At 45.3% G+C, this 21469-nt stretch overlaps 1 protein-coding gene across 1 annotated transcript in view; it reads right to left on the bottom strand.

Annotated features, from left to right (window-relative positions):
- Positions 1-811: 811 nt before the first annotated feature.
- The window catches only part of LOC100696046 (CD81 antigen), a 33897-nt gene continuing 13239 nt past the window's right edge, over positions 812-21469 (bottom strand). The window contains exons 3-8 of the mRNA XM_003437605.5: positions 7898-7995; positions 6796-6870; positions 6263-6382; positions 4784-4879; positions 3061-3144; positions 812-2485 (exon numbers count right to left, since the gene is read on the bottom strand). Of these exons, the coding sequence (XP_003437653.1) occupies positions 2423-2485; positions 3061-3144; positions 4784-4879; positions 6263-6382; positions 6796-6870; positions 7898-7995 (536 nt within the window). The 3' untranslated portion in view covers positions 812-2422. The remainder of the gene's footprint in view (positions 2486-3060; positions 3145-4783; positions 4880-6262; positions 6383-6795; positions 6871-7897; positions 7996-21469) is intronic.

Genomic DNA, 21469 nt, shown 5'->3' on the forward strand with positions numbered 1-21469 from the left:
ATAAAGAACCTTGAATCTTTAGACAAGGCGCCACGATAACTCTGTTTCTCTGAAAAACAGGATTTCTGATTTTGTGATATTGAGATGAAGAAGAATTGGTGCCATCCGACATCTTTAATATCGCTGAGACGTTTAAAGCAGCTGCTGGTCTTCTACGGTCGCCAGGAATCATCAGCAGGTCCATCTGTGTGTCAGCGTGGCCGTGACACTTTAAGCGGGAGGAAAAGTGACAGAAAATAAAACAGGACCTACCAAAAAATCCTGCAGGAGGCCACAGGTAATGCAGGCTGCACACCAAAAAGGTTATAAAACAGTTTCCATGCGTCCCTGCTGCAACACACCTGAATAAAACTGACTCCATGCTGAGGTGCCCACTCCCAACCTGCTCACGTACATTTAAATAAGTGGTTAGAAAAATGTACTTCTTCTAAAAGTACTTTTATTGCACCGTGTTCATTCACTCCTGAGCTGCTGTAACATCGATCAAGTGGCTGAATCGCCTCCTCAGCATGCAGTCAAGTCCTGCTGATGACCTAATAATTTTATTCAGCTGTGTTGCAGCAGGAACACATGGAAAAGTTTCAGGACAGCAGCCCTCGAGGACTGGAGTTTGACACCTGTGTTCTCAAATATATGAAAGCAACAAGTGCAGCATCCTTGATGCCAACCAAAGCTCGACTAAAGAGCTCACACTGCTGCACTCACTAACATATTACTGGTAAAGGTAACCAACCCCTGGACTGAAGGTAAAAGCGACCCCCTCTTACAACAGTCACCGTTCCTCAAATAAAAGACAAGAAGAGCTGAAAGGTTATTTGTAAAATACATTTAATCCCTTTATATTTGGGCAAACCAAAGTCTACAGAGCAGAGAGGAGATTTATGCGGCAGTTATTCAAAAGGCAGCATCAACGCTTCATCCCATCGGCGCTGTCACAAAATCTTCCCCTCCCCTTCCAGACTCCTGTGATGACGTACCAGACACAGATATCACGATACAAAGAGAAGAAAGGCATACATTGTTTCTACAGCCTTCATTATTTTCATTAGTACGATACATCAGAGCTGTACGTCGCACTGTCGAGCGCGACTTAGTTAACAAGGCAAGGTTTTAATTGGTTGAGAAAAGCTACGGTTATACGGAGGGTTACACGAGGCGCTATGATTTAAAGTGAGGAGTTAGAGGGCCGCGGTGCCGTGCAGTTAGCGGTCGGCCGATGAGGCGGGAACAGTTGGGACGAAGGCGGTGAAATAAAACAGCTCCTGGAGCCGCTCTGCACGCGCACAGGTCAGCTCGGACGGGCCGATAGAGCCACGCTCGCTACGACAATGACGACACAACAGATGAGCTGCACGCTGCTAACGACGGCGGGGGGATGACGACCACATAAACATGTCAGATTAGACCAACAAGGCTCAACCGGACGAGGCAACCAGGATCGGAAACTCCAAACCGAGGCTGCTGCACTCTCTGAAGCCCGTAAGTACGGGGATTTCAAAATAAAGGCAAAATACACAAAATGACTCAAATATGCCAAATATAACATGAATTTAAGATGCAACATTAATTATTATTTCTGGGTTTTTATAGTTCTGCTTTTAATCATTTTTAGCAGCCCATTGTTTTATTTGTGAGCAAACACAACCAGCTCCCTACCAGGACAACCAGTTTGCTGGGAAACGCACGTGACCAGTACACGACTGCAGGAATGAGCCAGACATTAAACTTTGAGGCGTGTTCCAATTCTGAAATGATGATCATAGTTTAACACCGCTCCGATAAGAGCGCAGAAAGTTTGGACCAACAAAGGAAAGCAAACGGGGTCAGAGGTCACTGACTTTGGTTCCAGCTTCAGATTAAACATTTCAGTTCCTGACAACATCCCACAGTATGACCAGAGGGGTGTGTGTGTGTGTGTGTGTGTGTGTGTGAGTGAGAGAGCGCCGGTCACGTACACCATCTGTCTGGATCCATCCACAGACAAACAAGCAGAGTGTTCGGGAACAAAGCTCATGATATACAACATCCGTGCTCAGGCAGACATGAAGCACTGTCCACATATATTTATATACAGTTTATACAGAAAACAGTGGGATAACATCCAGAAAACCCCGATATGAGAGCATGGACGTAGGCAGGAAAGCAGTAAACTAATCAGATTACAGCACCTCGACGGTGTGTGACAGTGTGATAGCATATCTACATAAAACACTGCTCTAATATGCATAACAGCATCTGTGACTAACAAAAATAACAATAAAAAATGATCTTTGACAGTGTAAGAAAAACAGGATATTGTCTTTAAGAGCTGACTAAAATCCAGCAAGCAATACATGTGGCATTTCCTGGTTATAAAAAACAAACAAACAAAGGAGACGGCGAGGTCGTCCTCTCCTCGTTCATTGGCCGGAGCCCTGGCACTTTAGTACACGGGGCTGTTGCGGATCCCGCAGCACAACACCATGCTGAAGATCATCTCGAAGATCTGAGAAACAGGAGGAAGCTGTCAGGGCTGCGTCACAACATTACATCATTACAGCATCTACGATTTCCACTCGGCGATAGCATTTGTACGCTCGCTCCGCCGTCCGCCTCCTGATTATCACTGAGATTCTTTTTGACATGAGAAGGTGGGATGGTCCTCTTTGACAAACAGAGGGAGGAGCAGTGCCTCAGCTTCACTAACGCACCAGTAAAGACTCTGTTTTCTCTGCATTTCACAGACTTCAGTGGTCAGGGGTCACCTTCATCTTCAAAGCGGGTCTATCCCGCTCATTTGTAGTTTGTAATAATCTTTACTTTACACTGAGCTCAGTTCATCTAAAATAAGCTTCTTTTTTTAGCTCCTCCCTTTTTCATTCATCCTTCTGATTGGCTGCCCCTCACACACGGAGGTTTAAAGAGCTAGTGGGTGGGGCTTCTACGTGGCTGAGGATGACTGCATAAGGACGTATCCTCTCTCATGTATGCATGCAATAAGCAGAAACAATCAAATCTGCCCCTCAGCCTTCAGCACATTTACCAACAGTTTGCAGCACTGTGCGATGTTCATGTTCTCACCATAATAACGGCGACCACCAGCGCGGCGATGCCGATCAGGTAAATCTTATCGTGGAACAGCTCGTTGATTCTCTGGTGGCAGCTCTGCAAAGCAAACATCACAAAACATTCAAACACCGCCATCTACTGGAGATCAGAGAGAATAAGATAAGATAAGATGACCTTTATTAGTCCCACAGGTGGGAAATTTGTTTCGTTACAGCAAAAGTGCAAAGTTATGTGGCAGAAATTAGAAAACACTGGAATGCAATAAAATAAAATACTATATACAATAGAATAAAATAGAATACAAATGCTATATACAACTGAGTAAGAAGATACAAAAGTACAACTTTGTCAGAAAAAGAATTGCACATGTAGCAGTCTTACTGCACATCCTGCTCTCCTGCTGCTTGTTCACATTTTTACAAACACCACGTGTCGACATTTCTTTATTCTCTTAAACCACGATTTCATTTGAGGATTCTTTTGTTTTGAAGTTTTGGATAGATGGAGGTTGTCAACATGGAGAAAAAAACCCATATTTTTTTTAACTGGTCCAGTCTTAGAGACAGCTGATCACCAACACACATCGTCTGTGAGCTTCTCTCTTACAGCCACCTCAGCTCACACACACTCATTTATTTATCAGTCATTAATATTTCAGCTCATTCACTCTGTAACACTGCTTTTATTTATTCATGCTAACGCTACTTTAGCTTCCTGCTGTGTCCACATGTTCAGTGCGTTAGCTTTACCTCCTCCTCCTCCTCCTGATGAGTTTCCTCTCACAGAAATCAGCAACAGACAAAGTAAAAAGTGCTTCTTTTAAACACTTCTGTCTTGTGGCAGCCGCGCAGCTCTGCACTGACCTCGGGTCACTTCAGTAATGTGACTGCGCTGCCAACAAGTGGAGCTAAGACTCGTGTGAAGCTGCAGGCTGCATACAGATCAGCCTCCTGCAGATCTTTGGACTCCTGAAACTTTTCCTCAGTCTGAGGTTTTTGGTGTCTCGATGTTCTCTAAATCTTTTATCCGGCCTCTGAGCTGCCGTGTGAGAACGTCCGAGGTTTCAACGCAGACACTGCTCAAGAGGAAATGTGTATTCCTCGACGGGCTGGCAGTGGCTGCAGAGCTCAGACTACCACAAGTTTTTACTTATACTGCTGGCTGCGTGGTAAAAAAAACGTGTGACACAAACTGAAAATGGAGAAGGTTTACCTTCAAAGTAAAAGTCTCAAAAGATGTGACTTTTACTTTGAAGTGAAATGTTCTCAGTTTGTGGAGAGCAGCTGCACAGACTCAACCACTTCCATTCATTTAACTGAAACTAAAATATACGTTTTTATCTCAGTCTAGCTCCATTCACTTCTGTTCAGTGAACTAAAAGCGCCCCCTGCTGTGCCCTCGGGTGAACTGCAACTACTTTCGATACCACGGTTTAACAGGAAGTGGAACAGCCCCCCGTGACTGCATCAGGTCACCAAGAGCAGATTATTTTACAGCAGCACAGGAGAACCCGCCAACACTATCAATGACATGAATGACCCCGCCCCTCGCACACCTTTGTTTGCCTGGTGCATGTATACAGCAGAGAGAAAATGTCTCACGGCAAAGTTTGTGGAGCTTTTTTGACTAACTTCATGATTTCTGCAGAGAACTAAATGATGGTCCTGCTTTTTCTCCCCGTGAGCCAGAAGTACGCGAGCAAAGATTGAACCACTGAAAAAAATATTGTGCTTACCGTGAATGCACCACTGGGGCAAATATTGGTCAATCCCAAACTGTCTGTGAACTTTGTCCCGATGTTAGTGGCTGTGCCTTTACCGCAGCAGCTCAGCTGAAACACAAAGACAACACAGTGAAGACCTGGAAACCTCCTGACAGCTGCATTTCCTCTGACGTCCAGCAGAGGCAGCAGTGAGTCTGTCCCCATAAGCCCCTTTTCCATTTGACCTACTCGGGTCGACTTGGATCGACTGGTTTTCCATTATAACCCAGTAGTACCTTGTTTGTACGCTTGTCATCATAGCAATGCGTCTGCACATCTGATTGTTCCAACAAAGGTGGACATCGAAGCTAATATTTACCTGCTGCTCGGTCTGTAGGTGTTCGTCACACTCGGGGGATCACGGTGTTGTTTTGTAGCTGAGTTTCAAAAATGTCAGTTTTGATTTTCGTGAACGAGACGCTCTCGTGACTCGTCGAGTGACACTACTGACCAGCCAATCGGTTGCACGCAGTCTGACGACGTCACATTTTAGTACCTGTCTGGATCACTTAGAACCCCGGCTGAGCAGGTACTAAAAAAGTACCTGGTACCAGGACTACGACCTAATGGAAAACCCTGGAAAACTGTGTCGAGTCAGTCCAAGTAGGTACTCTAGGAAAAGGGGCCGTAGACTCCCATGTTAGAACTTTACAGCAGAAACAAACATGTTTACAGCCTGATACACAAACTGTTTGGTCTCTGTGGATCATTTCCTCCTTTCCTCCCTGTACAGGGGAGGATGTTTCTATAACTCACCTGTTTAAATCCTATTAAAGTTTAAAGTTTGCATTATTAGGGGCGTGGCCTCTTTGACGGACAGGTGGATGTAGCCGCTAGGTGTCTGCTAGCTGCACCTCAGCTAACTGCAGCGTGTTTGTGCTGTTGGAGCCTTTTGGAGCATTTTTAATGACATCATGTGACCAATAACACGGCTGCTGTGAGGTCACTGTACTAACAGGCCGTCACAGAGGGCGGAGCTCCAGGTTTGCTGAGTGAAGTTTGAAGATTCTGACTTAATGTTTGTGATCAGTGATTATTAGCAGGTTTCTGCCTTAGTGAGGGTCTCGTGTTAGCTAGCATTAGCCGATAACTCAGGGCTTCACCGTCTCATGAAAACGCGGTGACAGACAAGACGCTCCAACAGAGGACGTGGTGCAGACCTGACGTCTACCTGCATCTCTCTGATTTGGAGTTTAGTTTCTGCTAATTCCAAAGTCAGCTCACCTGGTATTCCCAACTTTTATTCCCAAATTCAACACGTCAGAATTTGTACGTGAACTTCAAAGCATGCGTTCATGCATTACACCGTGTTCTTAGTGTTTGCTGTACTTTAAGGAGACGAGGTTCCTGGAAAAGCTCAGGACCCCTCTTTCTCCAAAAGTCAGAAAAACATTCCCTTTACTTTATAAGAAAATATTCACATGATCATTTTGTAATATATCTGCGTTGTACCGTCTCATGGAAGGCCTTGAGGACAACGGAGGCGGCATTGTTCTTTTCCTGCGTATTGACGGTAGTCTGCATTGCGCTGTCGTAGGCGCTGTCATAGAAGTTTTTCATCTCCTCTGTAACCTGCAAAAGTTTAAATAAAGTTATTAGTTGTTGCCTGGTGACAGAAGCACGCTGATTCAAAGGTCCTGCAGTATAACTACTAACTCACACAAGGTTGGTGTCCTAAGTACATTTTTCTTTTTGCAGTTTTGTATTTCCACCTTAAATGATATTCATGCAGTTATTCCATGAAAAAAACCCCCAATCAGCTTCTCTCACCTGACCCAGCTGACCCCTCAGAATCAGAATCATCACAGATCTCAGTACAGTCTGCTGTTGCTTTCATAATTTTTTCTTATTAAAGTTCAAACCTGAGGTTTTGCGTGTGCTGCTGACTGTATGAACCACGTTTAATCCCAGGTGTCAACCAGGACCAAACGCTTCCCGATCCGATCCTGTACTTTGGAACCTGCAGTGTCCGTGCGCACACTCACCGTGTCCCTGTTCATGTAGCCCCAGATTCCAGCTGCAACCTCACAGGCGAACAGGATGACGAGGCAGGCGAAGAACTGCGGGACGGGCCAGAAACACAGCAGGTGAGTGCAAGCATCCTTCTACCTGAGCTCTGACTCAGAGAACACGTGCAGCTGCTGCTTTTATGACGTCAGAGCAGATTCACAGATTAAAACCAGACAAAGACAAGATGCATTCTGGGTAGTGATGTAAAATGGCTGGTCCCGGTCTGCGGACCTCACAGCGAGATAAATGTGTTCAACCTTTACATAATGTAACCACGGAGACGATTGCAGACATTACATCACTACGGCAACAACCCCACAGGTGAGAGTGGCGACTGGACGCCACCCAATGTGGAGACAGTTCCACTTCCTGTCATCATGAAGTACGATTAAGCATCTTCCACTAAGAGGCGTCTCACAGATGAATCGTCTGCATCAGTCTGAGCGCGTGCAGGCTGCTGAGCTCACTGAACAGCTGATGCTTCATATGTAAACACCGTGGAGGTTCTAACGGCGCCGGAAGCTCGAGCCATTCAGTCTGAAACTCATCTTTGGACTTTCCCATTTCTGTGCGTGAGGATGCTGAGGACTCACGCCGCCGTCCTCAGTGGGTGCAGATCTGTGTCCGGCCCCGCCGTGAGGGTACGAGCGCCCTCTGCGGTTTCAGGGGTGAGTCCACCTCTGGTCAGCTCAGCACTATGGTTCTACACTGATGAGATACTGTGAGGTTCAGTGGGGATGTGTGTGGATGGGTTTACGTTTCTCTTGCTTATGTTTTTGGATCTTACAGTTTCCCAAAAAATTGATTCTGTTCATCAGGACGTAGCAGTTTTTCTTTGAAAATGTCCAGATGAACAGAATCAACTTTTGATCAACTTTGGGACCAGGATGCTTGAGCATGCATCCAGATATCTTACAGTTTATTTCATGCTGTGTGGACCTGCAGATGGAAATTAGCCGGGAGCTAAACCTGGTGCGAAGCATCTTTTCACATCATTATTCGTGCACCGTCTCAGACAAAGAAATATTAAAACTAGAAGCAGGTCGAAGTCCACAGGGAAGCTTCAGTGTGACTCACAGTTCCCAGCAGGCACTGCGACTCCTGGATGGCGCCGTAACAGCCGAGGAAGCCGACCACCATCATCACCGCACCGACAGCGATCAGAATGTGGACACCTAGACAGAAACACAGACGGATGGACGTTACGAGAGGGGTGGAAATCATCCTGGACCACAGACTCACAACTTCTCATTTTATAACACCTGCAGTGACGTGTGGCGGACAGCAGATGGCGCACTTTTGTTTTCGTGCCAGGGTGGTGAGTCATGTTCCTGTTATGTTCACACTTTTCTCAGTTTCTGACACAAAGCTCCAGCTCTGTAATGTAACACGGCATCCATCATCGGGGCACCAAACAGATTTTTCCTAAAGCTTCCACAGAATTCCTGGTAAAGATGGAAGACGGTGGAAACTAAAGCGTGAACGTGCCCCAGTCTGTGTGTGTGTGTGTCTGTGAGTGTGTGTGTGTCTGTGAGTGTGTGTGTGTGTGTGTGTGTGAGTGTGTGTGAGAGTGTGTGTGTCTGTGTGAGTGTGTGTCTGTGAGTGTGTGTGTGTGTCTGAGTGTGTGTGTGTGAGTGTGTGTGTCTGTGAGTGTGTGTCACTTCTCAGTGAAACTACTTTAAACAGAAATGAAAAGTTTTTAAAGCATCAGAGAAAGTTTGCATGTTAGAATCAACATGTTAAAGGTTTTACTGAAGAACAGTATGATCCCAGTTTACAGGAACAATTTCACTGGAAAAATCTGGAAACACACAAATCTGCCATCATCACTTATTTCCTGCAGATTCTCACTTTCATGCTTTAAGGCCAACAAATACATTTGACATCATTGAGCTTCAGAATAAACACAAAGAAAAAGGAAGAATCGCTGAAGCGAATGTGGAGACAACAGACGAGCAGACACTCGGAGCAGCTTCTGACACAAACAGGAAGTCGAACCCAAACAGATTCCAAATTGTCGTCCCGGCAAATATAATCAAAGATCGAGCAAGACCGCCCCAGCGGAGACGGCGGTGTCCCCAAGAACGAAAGGCCGATGAATCACTGCAGTGGCAGCAAAGTTCAAGATGACGGCCGCGCCAACAGCTCGCCTTTATAAACACGCACACCATTTACAGTGACACAACATAAACGCTGCTTTTCACAATAAAAGCCTAAGGAACTACATGAATGTTTCTTCTAAACAGCTGTGGAAACCACAGACTGTACATAGAAGATGGCACCATGAAATCGCCTGCTGGTCCTGCTTTGAAACCAGCGACAGGCGGAGCGCTACATTTAGACCCACCTCACAGTTATTGACATCAAAGATAAATAAGTAAATAAAAAAACAGAAAACTCTGAACTAAAATGTAAAAAAGGAGAAACTTTCTGAATAATTAGCTGAGCTTCAAAAAATTTCCTTTGAGTTTAGTTTCAGTCGTTTCCTTTTTTATTAAAATAACACCGGCGCTCGTTCGCGCACGCACAACTCGGATGCTTTTATTTTGGGAGGCGTTCGGCCCGCCCTCCTTCCTGCTTGTCAGATCACACATTATTGAATAATTGGACCACTAACTGGTGCTCTACGCCCCCCTCCCTTTTCTTTCTCTTTCTTTTTTTCTTTTTTTTAACTCGGAGCCACAAAACTACGGGTAATTTATAAATCGATATCTTGGCAAGTGCTCCCTCCATCTCTTCCATTACGGCTCTCCGGTGTCAAACTCCTCCTGGCGGTTTGGCGCTCTTCATCCCTCGCTCTCCTGGCGCTGGGCCATCCGTCCGTCCTCTCTGCGTAATGCATTCTCTCATTCAGAATTATGCTCTCAACCATCCATTTACTTAAATGTCTCTTCCTGTCTCTCCTTATTTAATCTTCTTATGGCTTTGCTTCCATTACAGCCTCTCTGCTTCCATCCTTCAGCCTGCTGCTCCGCGGGAAGAGGAGCTGATGGAATGTGAGATTCTCGGCTTTGTGCCGAGATCTTCTCAGATGTTACAGAAGAACGTCCGCAGGAAGAATTCGAACACATGGTTTCTCATTTTTATTTGTCTGGAGAAAACGTATAAAACTGCATCTGTACAGGCCCCTCGCTCTCAGCTCCACTCCTTCCTCGCCAATCAGATCACCGTTATCCTCGACGTCATTCGGCTGTCTCGGACAGACGCCGCCTCCTCCATGTTCGACTGCAGTTGGTGATGGCGGTCCTGGTTCTGGAGAGCCTGTGCGAGCTGCAGCAGGTGGAGAGATGGTTGTTGAGCCACTACGCCAAGCAGAACCAGAACCTGGACCAGGTCCACCAGAACGACGTGGAGCACGCCAAAGAGGGACCGCTGTCTCTAATCCCACGAGAATGACTCATGGCTGGTCAGAGTGTGAAAGCCAAACCCGACACTAGGGCAATAAGACATTTCTCATCCCGATAACGATATAAATCACACAATAGCGCATTTTCTGTAAATTCTGTGAATCTCAGGCAGCTCGACTGGTGTGAAGTGTTTTCAGCTGGGCGTCAGTTTCAGCCGGAGACGAGTGTGTGACCGATGCTTAAACGATACATTTTTAGACATAAGTTGTAGCGGCCGCCATTTTCTTTGTGAGTATTTATTACACGGCGTGCTGCGTGAAAAGCCCGTTCTAACGTTTGAGCCGGAGGTTTATTTGGAGCACCTGACGGCTCTTTTTGCTTCTCATCCGTAAACTCTCTCCATACTCTGTCATGTGATTCTTGCGTAGGTGGTTGAAGAGGTTTGCCGTGTTTGAGTCTGTGGTGGGGGCCGGTTTGCAGCATAATTTGCATAGTATCAGTTTTCTGGTCCGTGTCAGACGTTTCATTACGAAACCACGTCCAGAACCAGAACAGCGTGTGGACGCTGGACTCTGTCTCAGGATGTTGGCCTTTATGGAGCTTCAGGACTTTGGTTTGGAACCAAAAGTACATTCATACCATTCCTCTATCCAGTTAAAAATGTAACTGTGGTTCAACGTTCAGACTGATGGATTCCTCTTCTAGAAGTCTGACTTCAAAGTCACCCCACAGGCTTCTGCTGGAAACCTTTACTTAGTCTGCTCCAACAACTTTGATTCAACTGTCCAGAAAACAGACGGAAAATACTTTTGTTTTCGAGTCCACAGACGTCCCCCTTACAGTCATTATCTGTCAGTAGAGCCTAAAAGCTCTGCCCTTTGCCTCTGCGTCAGTTTGATTACAGCAGCAGTCACGACCGGCTGTTCCCCTGTGAGCAGGACTTGGTGGCGGTGGGTGGAGATCTGCCTCCACCAGGCTCTCTGTGGGTTAGCCTTAGATTTATTATCATTTGTCTTTTCTGATGAGCACAGAGTCGCTGCTTCCTCCGCTCGCTGCTGAAAATAACCTTGGAATTTCCCTCTGACGATCAAGACTTTATAACCCAACCTTCAAATATTTTACCCATGTGTGAAGTCATCTGGGTATTGTTCATCGTACGGTGGAAACCTTCCCTTCTGCTGCTTCCTGTTACTTTTTTTCTTTTATTACAGTTATTGTTAATACAGTAGTCCAGCCTCGGGAGGAAACTCTGAATCCACAATGGAACAAGCGATAAAGACCTTTAAGGTGGAACTTCAAGGTTGATGCTAAAAACGTTGCCCACGGCCTCAACTCTTTGTTTTGGTTCAGTTAGTGAGCATCAGCCTCAGACACAGCGGTGCCCGCAGTGTTGCCAACTCCTCAGTAAGGAAAATCGCTATTGGCTGTCTTAAAAGTCGCTAGAAGTCGCTAAATGACGTCATCACCTAATTTGCATAATTGGTCACGCTAATGTAATTGTAACCTATGTTGTTGGAGAGAGAAATAACATCGTGGAAGAGACATAAAGTGAGTAAAAAAACGTCCTAAATGCATTTAGAGTTTATTCAGAACTAAAAATTTAATTTCTTTTAGCTATTATTGTTTTTTTTAATGTCACAATTCCAACCCTGCTCCTTTACCCAGGCTTGGACCGGCAAAAGTGATCTGAAATAGGCACTCTGGTGGAGTTACTTTGTGTGTGTGTGTTTATAAGTAGTTTTAAACCTTGTGATCCACAAAACAGCATAAGAGTAAAAGAAGAACTGCCTGCGTTACAGCACCCGCTGCTTGTTGAGAGTAAAAGCGATATGCGCTTTCACGTCTTTTTTTAGCGACTTTCTTTAGAAACAAAGTCGCTAGGGGGTCTGAAAACTCGCTAAATATAGCGAGAAAGTCGCTAAGTTGGCAACACTGGGTGCCCGTGCTTCCTGCCTGAACCCTTTCCCCCATAAAGATGACCTCAATGACAAGCTGTGAAACCTCAGCATGCATCAATAAAGTCATGCTTTGGCGACCATTAGAGTAGTTTGTGTGTTTTTCCCAGGGTATCTGCAGAGAGCACCCTCGCTCGCTCCTGAAGCACAGCCAGTCGTTTTGGTCTAAGCAGCCTCAGGAAAGAGCTTCAAGGGTTACTGAAGCAAGTCTTCAAGAGGTGAAGAGTCTATGACAGTCGATGGGACAGCATTTTAAAATCTGTGACAGCATCAGTAACCAGCTATAGGAAGCGCTTTCACTCACTCAGTGACACCGAAATTACACAACCGGCCGTGACAAGCAGAGGTGGTTTCTATGTTTGGAAAGGGAAGTAGAATAAAAAACCAAAAGGGGAATTTCTGATGTAATATTTGATTTCGTGTCATTTAAGAAAACTTCTGTATTCCCAAGAACAAAAATAACCAACATTTTTAAAATCCTTTTTAAAGAGCGATGACGTGATGCGTGGGTGTCAGTGAGTGACGCCTCTGCAGCGTTTCCAAAAATAAATCTGCACGTCTTTGGATGTGTGTTCCCGGGAACGTTTAATCTGGAGGTTTCTGCATCAGAGCGAAGCGTCTCCTGCAGATCGACCTGGAAAGGTTGGAGGTTCTCTAATAAGGATTAGCCACATATGACGCAGTCACATGACTAACCGGGTGGTGGTTTCATTTCTTTACTGGACATTATTCCCAGTTCATGATGCACCATTTTTGTACCTCTGAGCATGAACCCAGAAATGCACTAAAATAAAACTACAGAGCAAAGTCAGTGTATGTGACGCAGGCTGTTGTTAGGGGAGTTTTTCAGTAAATGAATTCCCCACGTAGTGGATTATTTAACACCGCTCCATATTGGTCCCTCCTGTGAATGTGGCCGAGGGTCGAGACTCTTTGGGATGTCCTGACTAGGGATGGGTATTGATAAGATTTTCACGATTCCGATTCCATTTTCGATTCTGTTTAACGATTCGATTCTTTATCGATTCTTTTTAAAAAGGAGAACACTAAGGTCGATTAGCTTAGAACTTTGTTTTATATCTTCTCTTTGAACAAGATAGAAATTTAGGAGTAACATGGCCTTACAAACCCAACAGTGGGATCTTAAGAGATCCACAGCCTACAGCTCTTCAATGGGGTGTCACAGGGTCCCAGGAAAAAAAATTGTCAATGTAAAATAATAAAATAAATATTCTTCTGTAGCAACAACAAAGTATAACATAAATTATTCTGTAGCAATTACACAAGAATATCCAGTAATGTCCCTGCCTACAATTAAACACATTCACTTATGGAAAATCGGGGGCATCTGCTGTGGCAAATGGGTGCAAGCCTTTGACCACAAACTTAGTCACTGCTCGGTGACATTCGTCTATCCTGGCCTGAAAGGAGACGCTAACGGTAGACTGCAGCGAGAACTGCCAGCCAGACTCTGTCTGTCTCATCATGGTCACCTAAATGCACAGTAATGGCAGGTTTTGTAATAAGGCAGATCGCGCTAACATAATATGCACTGTTAGCTGATTATTTACCTGCCGCATTAACGGGAGAGGACGTGCAAACGTTACCGCTGCTGCTGGGTTGAGATTCACGAGTCCGGAGCGGAATTAAAAACACGACATTCATTTAAGGTCATCGCGTGTTTTGTGAGCAAATGCTTTTGCATATTCGTAGTGTTTCCTCCTTTAAATGAAATATCTACTTTGCAAGTATTGCAAGTTGTCCTGTTGTCATCCGTTCTCGTAAAGTATAACCAAACTTTTGAGCGTTTAAGCCGCCATGTTTCCTGCCAGGTAAATGGCGCTCCGCAACGGGGTGATGTCATTCGGGGCGACTGGGATCGATAAGGGAATCGTTTGCAAAAATGGCAAACAATTCCAAGGAATTGAAACCGTGGGAACCGGCTCTCAACAAGAACTGGTTTTCGATACCCATCCCTATTCCTGACAAACGGTCCAGTGTCAGGTCGGTGTCATTTCAACTCTTCTGGGAGTCAACGTGAAACCAGGGGGTAGGACTGGGCGATATGACCCAAAATTCATATCTCGATATTTTTTAGCTGGAAGGCGATATACGATATATATCTCGATATATTTTTTTTTTTAAGCCATAAGGTAAGAACAAAAAGAGAGTTCTTAGTCAAAGCTGTGTCCCAGATGTCACACAGGCACTTTTATTAACATACAGTGTAGATGTACATGAAGACATTACTCAAAAATAAATGATCAGCATTTATTAAGTAATAATGCTCCATAAATAAAAGAAAACAATGTTGTTTTTGTGCATAACAAAGAGCTCACAATTGTGCAGTCAAAATGTAAACTAACAGACACTGAGCATAATAACAAAGACAGATTGCACAGCTGCTCTGTTCCCAACTTCTACTGCGTGACTGACAGCCTGGAGTTTGAAATCCGCTTCGTAACCATGTCTCTGAACAGGAGCCATTTATGGTCCTTATACACACACAGTACAGTAATATTACCTTGAAGCACAGTACGTATCACTCCGCGAGGCTCCTCGGTAGCCGTAATGCTCCGACAATCCATCAAGCGGTGCAGCTCCGTAGCTTAGCAAAGTCGAACTCAAACATTTATTGACAGATTGCTGAGCGCTGTGTATCACATAAAATCGGTTCGCGGTCATCAAGCACAACCAGAATTCATATAAAAGGCGCACAGTCAACTTTTGAGAAAATGAAAGGATTTCAGGCCGTGCATGGCGTTAGCGCGGTTAGCTCGCTAACAAGTTGATGCCGTCCAGCCCCACGCACGGGGCGATCCGCGGTAACTCGTTAACTGAGATTTGCTGTGTCCATCTTGTCGTTGCCTGCAGGTGAAGCGATGGGGGAGGAGGGGGAGTTGTGTTCAGTGAAGGAGAGGCGAGGCAGAGTAACGTTGCATAGAGACAAAAGTGGACGAAAGAGAGGCAAACTTGAGGCTCCAGTATAATTATAACGTAACATAGACTATATTGATATAAATGATATTGTCACATCTTATATCTCGTATAAAAATATATCGATATTTTTAAAAAACTCGACCCCAGTCCTACCAGGGGGCTCAGTTTACTCCTCTGGGTGTTGGAGGTGTCGCTGTGTGAGTGACTTACTGCTGAACAGGAAACTGAGTCAAGTGGAGTCAAGTGATCTGAGAGCACAAGAACTTCCTGAAGCCCCAGTGTCCTCAGACATTTACTGGAGATTTAAAAAAAAAAAAAAAAGCCTTCCCGCAATCGCTTTCCATGTGGGCGGGGTTTAGAGGCTTTTACTGTGAAAAACCTGCAGGGACATGTGGAGCTCAAACTGGCAGCAGATACTCTCATTGTTCATTTGTTGAGTCATTGCTGAGGCTCAGTGAGTTTTCCTCTGACATCTGGTCCCATCACACGCACGCACTCTTTACCCCCCCTCTGTGTCAGGACACCCAGGGCAGAGCTGGCTACACTATTGATAAATGCACATGTCACTATTAAAGGTGCATTTCAGCAAATGTTCTCCACATTTACCTGGGTACAGCTCAACTAGGCCCCGCCCCACACGTTCAGCATTTTTAAATGCAGGTGTCCATTCATAAAGATTACTGCAAATATGAAATGTTATGTTTAAGATAAAGGAGAATATTTGGTTCCCAGTCATAATTTAAACGTTAAACTTTTGATATAAACAAATGATCTATCTGCGCGACTGTCATCAGGCATCTGTTTCCACAGGACGTAATCAGAGTGCGTCAGAGTCACCTGTCGACAGGTCTTTTATCGTGTTCACGCCTCGTTTCTGCGAGACTGCAGTACTCACAGAGGGCTGCTCATCCTAGTGAAAGGTAACCAGACAGATCACCGACCTCAGCTTCCACATCAGCATCTCGTAAGAGTTGCAGAGACCGAGAGGAAGTTTGTGCTGAATGAAGATCAAAGTGTGAAGATCTACGAGAGCTTCAAAGCTGACGATGGAGTCACTGAGAGAGAAGTTCAGACCAAAACTTCAGCCGTCCCTGACCGAACGTGCGCCACGAGCTCATGAATAAACGAAGACTGATTATCTGTTCTGATGAACGTGAGCCTCTGCCACTAACAGTTTTCACTCACACTGAGAGTTATTATAATGATTATGACATCATATATGGGCCTTGCAGATTAACTTGGAGTAAGTAAGTAAGTAGCTCTCTCTTGAATTGAAGTATATTCATACCATTCTTCTACATGTGCGTCACAGCGCCAGGGCTCGCAAAATCGCTAGCCCGACGTCCCGGGGCTAGCGAATTTTCCAGTCAGGCTACCAAAATCTATCTCAGCCCTGCCCGTCGGGCTATGATAGGAAGGAAAAATATGTGTCAATGCTTTTGCATTCTTTCGGAAATGTAGCTGAGTAATTATGTCATTGGCATCGGGGAGCCACTGTCAATATGTGACATATTGAAATCGCGTTTGAATTTGCGCTTGTTTTTTGCTTTCACTTTGCGATCGCGCGAACTGTGTGTAGAGAGCGGCAGCACTGATTGGTGAGTGACGATTAATTGCGCACCAATTCCTCTGACATCGTCTTATCACTCATTAGCTACTATTCAAACGTGAAAGTGAAATCTCCCACAGCAAGCTTAAACATGTGAGAGGTTGATTGCGCAGAGAATCGCTGACCGTTATGTGAGTACGTGTGTAAAGGCAGCAGGATATATATTTTAGCTCTGCTGAGCCAAATAAGACCGGTCAGGGTGAAGAAGACAGCCAAAGAAAAGCCGACCACAAAACGGAAAAGTTATGACAAATCAGACTATGAGGCAAAAAGAAAGCTCAGCTTTATAGTTTCATGGACAAAAGAATTTCTGTGGCTGGAATATGACAAGCTAAATAACCAGGGCTGCACATAAGTGGTCCGCAGGTGCGCATTCGCTGTCAAAATAAAAGACACACACCAGATAAGTAGTTGCAACGCGCGTTTGAGTACATAAGATTTTCTGGAGGAGGACAGACATTTGTTTAGAACTCTTAAAGATGTCGAAGAAGCTCCTTTAAGCAATTACTTTGGTGTTCCTCCACCTCCAAAGAAATGTCATAAGGAGTCCGAACCGCAAAAGAAGCGCGTACTCTCGGAAAAGTGGTTGCAGGAGGTGAGCTGGCTTCAACAAATGATGAACGCACAGAGATGTGGTGCAGAATATGCTGTGAAAATCCCACTCTAGCGGACAAAAACAGCGCCTTTTATATGTACGCAAACGCGCGTTGCAACTTCTTATCCAGTGCGCGTCTTTTATTTTGACAGCAAATGCGCACCTGCGGACCACTTATGTGCACCCCTGTAAATAACATAATGTTCTGCCGGGTGTGTTGTTGGTTTTCCTTCGATTTCTGAGTCGACAAGCGCCTTTGTTACTGGGACCAGTAATTTTCAGAAAGACCCCCATTAGAACCCATGAGAAATGCAAGAAATGCATTACTGCTCAGTCTGCAATGTCTTTCCCAGAACAAACACCAACTGCAAAGAACATACTAAAAATAAACCTGAAAAATCTGTTTAGAACAGCGTGCTATGTTGCAAAGAGTGAAGTACCACTGGCAAAATTTAGCAGTCTTTGCAAACTTAAAAAAAAATGGCCCAGATCTTGGTTCCACTTACCTCTTACCTGTGACTTCAGTGGAAATGTCAAATTCAGGATCTGACACAGACTGATTCACAGTTCTTACAAGTTCATAGAAATTTCTGTTCAATTAGAACCAAGTATTTGAGTTGATGATTGTAATTTTTATACAATGTTGTAATTTGTGTTTCAACAATTTTTTGATTAATGTTTCGTTTCCGTTACAATATTAAACAAGTATAATATTGTAACGGAAACAAAACAGGAAACAAAACGTCAATCAAAAAATTGCTCTCTTTTTTATTCGGGCTACTTAAATTTATTTTGGGCTACACAAACTGAAGAGTCGCTGCCCGAAGGGCTACCAGGGATTTTGAAATTTTGCGAGCACTGAGCGCCATTAATGCCTCGCTCCAGAGCTCCGAGCGAGCGCCATGCTAACTTTCCATCAGCAGCAGCTGAGCTCTCACGGACAACTTATGCAAAGAGGATTTATTCTGATCCATCTTCTTACTCTTGGACTCTTACAGAGCAGCTTTGCATGATTAACAGTTTGAAATATTCAAAATAATCCTCTGACACTGGGCCTCAGCCCATCTTCCGAAACAAGCCATTTTAGCTCCTCTCTCTTTGAGACAACTTTCTTTTAATTGGCTACCACTCACAAAGAAAAAAGGGTGTGGCTTCTATCCTGTTTCTGTGACATCATTCAGATCCAAGAGTAGAAAAAACACTATCAGAAACTTTGTTTAGTTGGAACATCCGCCACTGGAACAGGATGTACATGACAGGAAGTCATTTCAAAATAAAATTCTCAACGTTCCACTTTGTGACAAAGACAGAGGAGATGTTGGGGATGATCCAATACGAGGTTTACAAAATGAATCTACAGTCGTTATAAACGTCTCAGTCATCAGGTTACACTTCTTTGTTTGCTGAGTGGATTCAGTCCAACATCTCAGCAACGTTTCTCCGATCAAACTCGGACAAATTCAACCGTGGAGATGTTCCTCTTATTCTTTCCAGTAAGCCTGATTTTTAAAAAAAGGCATTTGTAACTAAAGGTCAGATAAAATTCTTACTAACTGTGCAACAAAAGATTATGCAACCTGCAGGAAACCAAACCCCTGACTCCTCAATCACTGAGAAATCTACAGTAACGGCAGCGGAGGAAGTGAGAAATCTGGTTTGAGCAACATTTGTTTCTCCGGAATTCAAGAAAAGCTCGTTTTTAGAATCATGAGTACATTTCAAACAGATTATTCAGCCGTCTGTCGCTGCTTCAGAACACAGTTTAAAGTGTGTGCGTGTGTTTAATCGTGTAGAAAGGCGAGAGGAGGGTCATTGTGTCTGTGAGCGCCGGGAGAAAGGAGAGAAACAGATGTAGGGGGAAAGATGGCGATGGAGCCGCAGAAAAATAAGTCGAGTTGAACGCTAAACACAACCAGATGGGGACGGAAAGCAGGAGCGAGCGAAGGAGAAGAAACTCTCACAGAGGAGGGGAGAGGAGGGGTGGGGCCACTGAGGAGGAGGAGGAGCAGGAGCGAGTGAGGAATTTTTTCCTATCCCGACAGTGTTTTTTCCTCCCCTCCTCGGGAATGAGAGGGAGGCTTTATGTAATGTGAGGGTGCAATCATCGAGGCCGCTGCAGAGAAAGTCCCTGAGTGGATCCTCTCTAATGAACGAAGCTTTTCCCCTTTAACAACCGCAGCCCGACAGCGCCGTCCAAACAGCCACGCCTTTACTTTCCCTGCGAGACTCTTCCTCACTTTTATTTTACTAAATCACACCAGTTCTGCTTTTCCTGTAATCCCAGCTTTCATCTCTCTACTCACAGACGGGGGAACGATTTGGATCTCGTCACAGCCGTTTTGAAACAGGATCACGTGACGGCCTGTGTGCGCTCCGTCAGTGCTGATCACAAGTAGCTGTCGGTTTGGGCGCGGCGGGCTGAGCTCTCAAAACAGCCCCTGACCTTCAAGTCATGAATACCGTAAGAAGTTGAGAGCGTTCAGCTTCACTTCCACCTGACTGTGTCACATGACAACCGCATTCATGCTGAGAATCCCACGCTCCACCCGAGTTGCAACATGGCGGCGTTACAAAACCTATTCGTGTCTTCCTCTGGTGGTTTTGTCAGACAGCAGCACGGCCCCAGGACCTGCCATGATACCTGCACCGGCACACACCTGGCCTCCTCCTCTGTATGACCACACTGACCAAGTTACAATGAAAAGGAGGAGCTGTTGGCAGCGTGGGTTGCAAAGCAGCTTGCAGAGGAAGCAGCAGCAACTGTAGGGAGGCTAAAGCAGCTTAAAAAGTGGGCTCTGAATGCTCCACCAACAGGAGTAGCTTTCATACAGTGCTTGTGACTGAACCGCACAGCACGCGTGGGCCCGCCTCGCCTCTCTGCACTGGACTCACTGGGATGTTCAAAAACCAGTCTGACTTTTGCAGCGTGAGCATTTTCCTGCAGCCATTAGAGAACGGAAAGCCGTGTCCATAAAGTGATGCACATCATGGTGAGCAGCAACACTCTGCCTCTCCCTGTGGTATTCAAACCATGATTGATTGGTACAAAGAGGCCTGCAGTGGGCCAAGAACACCCCCCTCCCCCCATCACTGCAGCAGCTGCAGGCGGGATCGACACGCTCTGGCTTCACGGTTCAGGAACGCCAAACCCTGAATCTGTGTGACTCGGCAGGAAATAACATTCATCATATCAACTTTTTCCATCCTCGAACTGTCCAGCGTTTCCTGAGCCCGTTCCCAGCTGACGCCCGACACGATCCAGTCATCCTCGTGCTGCAGCGCGTCGAGCCTGAGCGGCTTTGCTGCTCTGCAGCAGCCTCTCATCTAAAAGGGGTGGCGGCCGCTCAGAGCGGCCGCCGCTCGCCGGACGCGTTTTTATTCCCGGTGACTTAAACTCACACCAGCAGCCTCAGAAACACTCAGAGCCGCTCGTCTCTCGCCAACAATCCCATTCCTTATTAATCCGAGTGAACAGGTGTTCAAATAACGCCGCTGTATGTGTGAGAAGGCTTAGAAGCCATGCGGTCAGGATTCATGATTTCAGTAAGAGAAAACTGAGCTGCAAAAATCCACGACTGCAATTAAAGAAGCCCAACATTTGGAGGACGAGGACGTTTTAGTCGTGTGTTGGGAGGACTTAAAGTTCTGGTCAGGTTCCTTTGTTGGTTCTTGGTCCAAGAAGGAACCACTGGAGTTGATCCAGGAATCTTTGGAAGCACATGGAGAACTCCACACAGCGGGACCCCGCCGGGGTTCAAACCCAGGCCCCTCCTACCACGCTACAACCTCATCTGGACGTTCTTCAGAACATCTGTTGGACTGCTCTGGTTGAGCCATCCAATGTTTTAAACACATTTGATTTCATCTCACCTTTAATAAGAGTGAGGAGGACGACGGTGAGCTTCATCGCAGCGAGCTGATGTGTTTCCTCTGATAGATCCACATAAACTATTTATGCCCTGATAAGTGGAACTACTTCAGTCTGAGGCAGATGCATGATTGATTCATTATTAATGTTAAAATAACAACGTTAAACTTTGATAGTGTCTAATAAATAGTCATAAACTAAGGGTTAGGAACACGAAGGCTTCACTCACTAATATATTTAATCATGAGCTCAATAAACACTGGCACAAAACTGACCAGGTGAGCAGGTGCTCACAGAGGACAGTCCTAACCAGGAGGACGTCTCCTTTTTAACGT

The sequence above is a fragment of the Oreochromis niloticus genome, linkage group LG1, assembly GCF_001858045.2.
Source record: "Oreochromis niloticus isolate F11D_XX linkage group LG1, O_niloticus_UMD_NMBU, whole genome shotgun sequence".
NCBI classification, from domain to species: Eukaryota; Metazoa; Chordata; class Actinopteri; order Cichliformes; family Cichlidae; genus Oreochromis; species Oreochromis niloticus.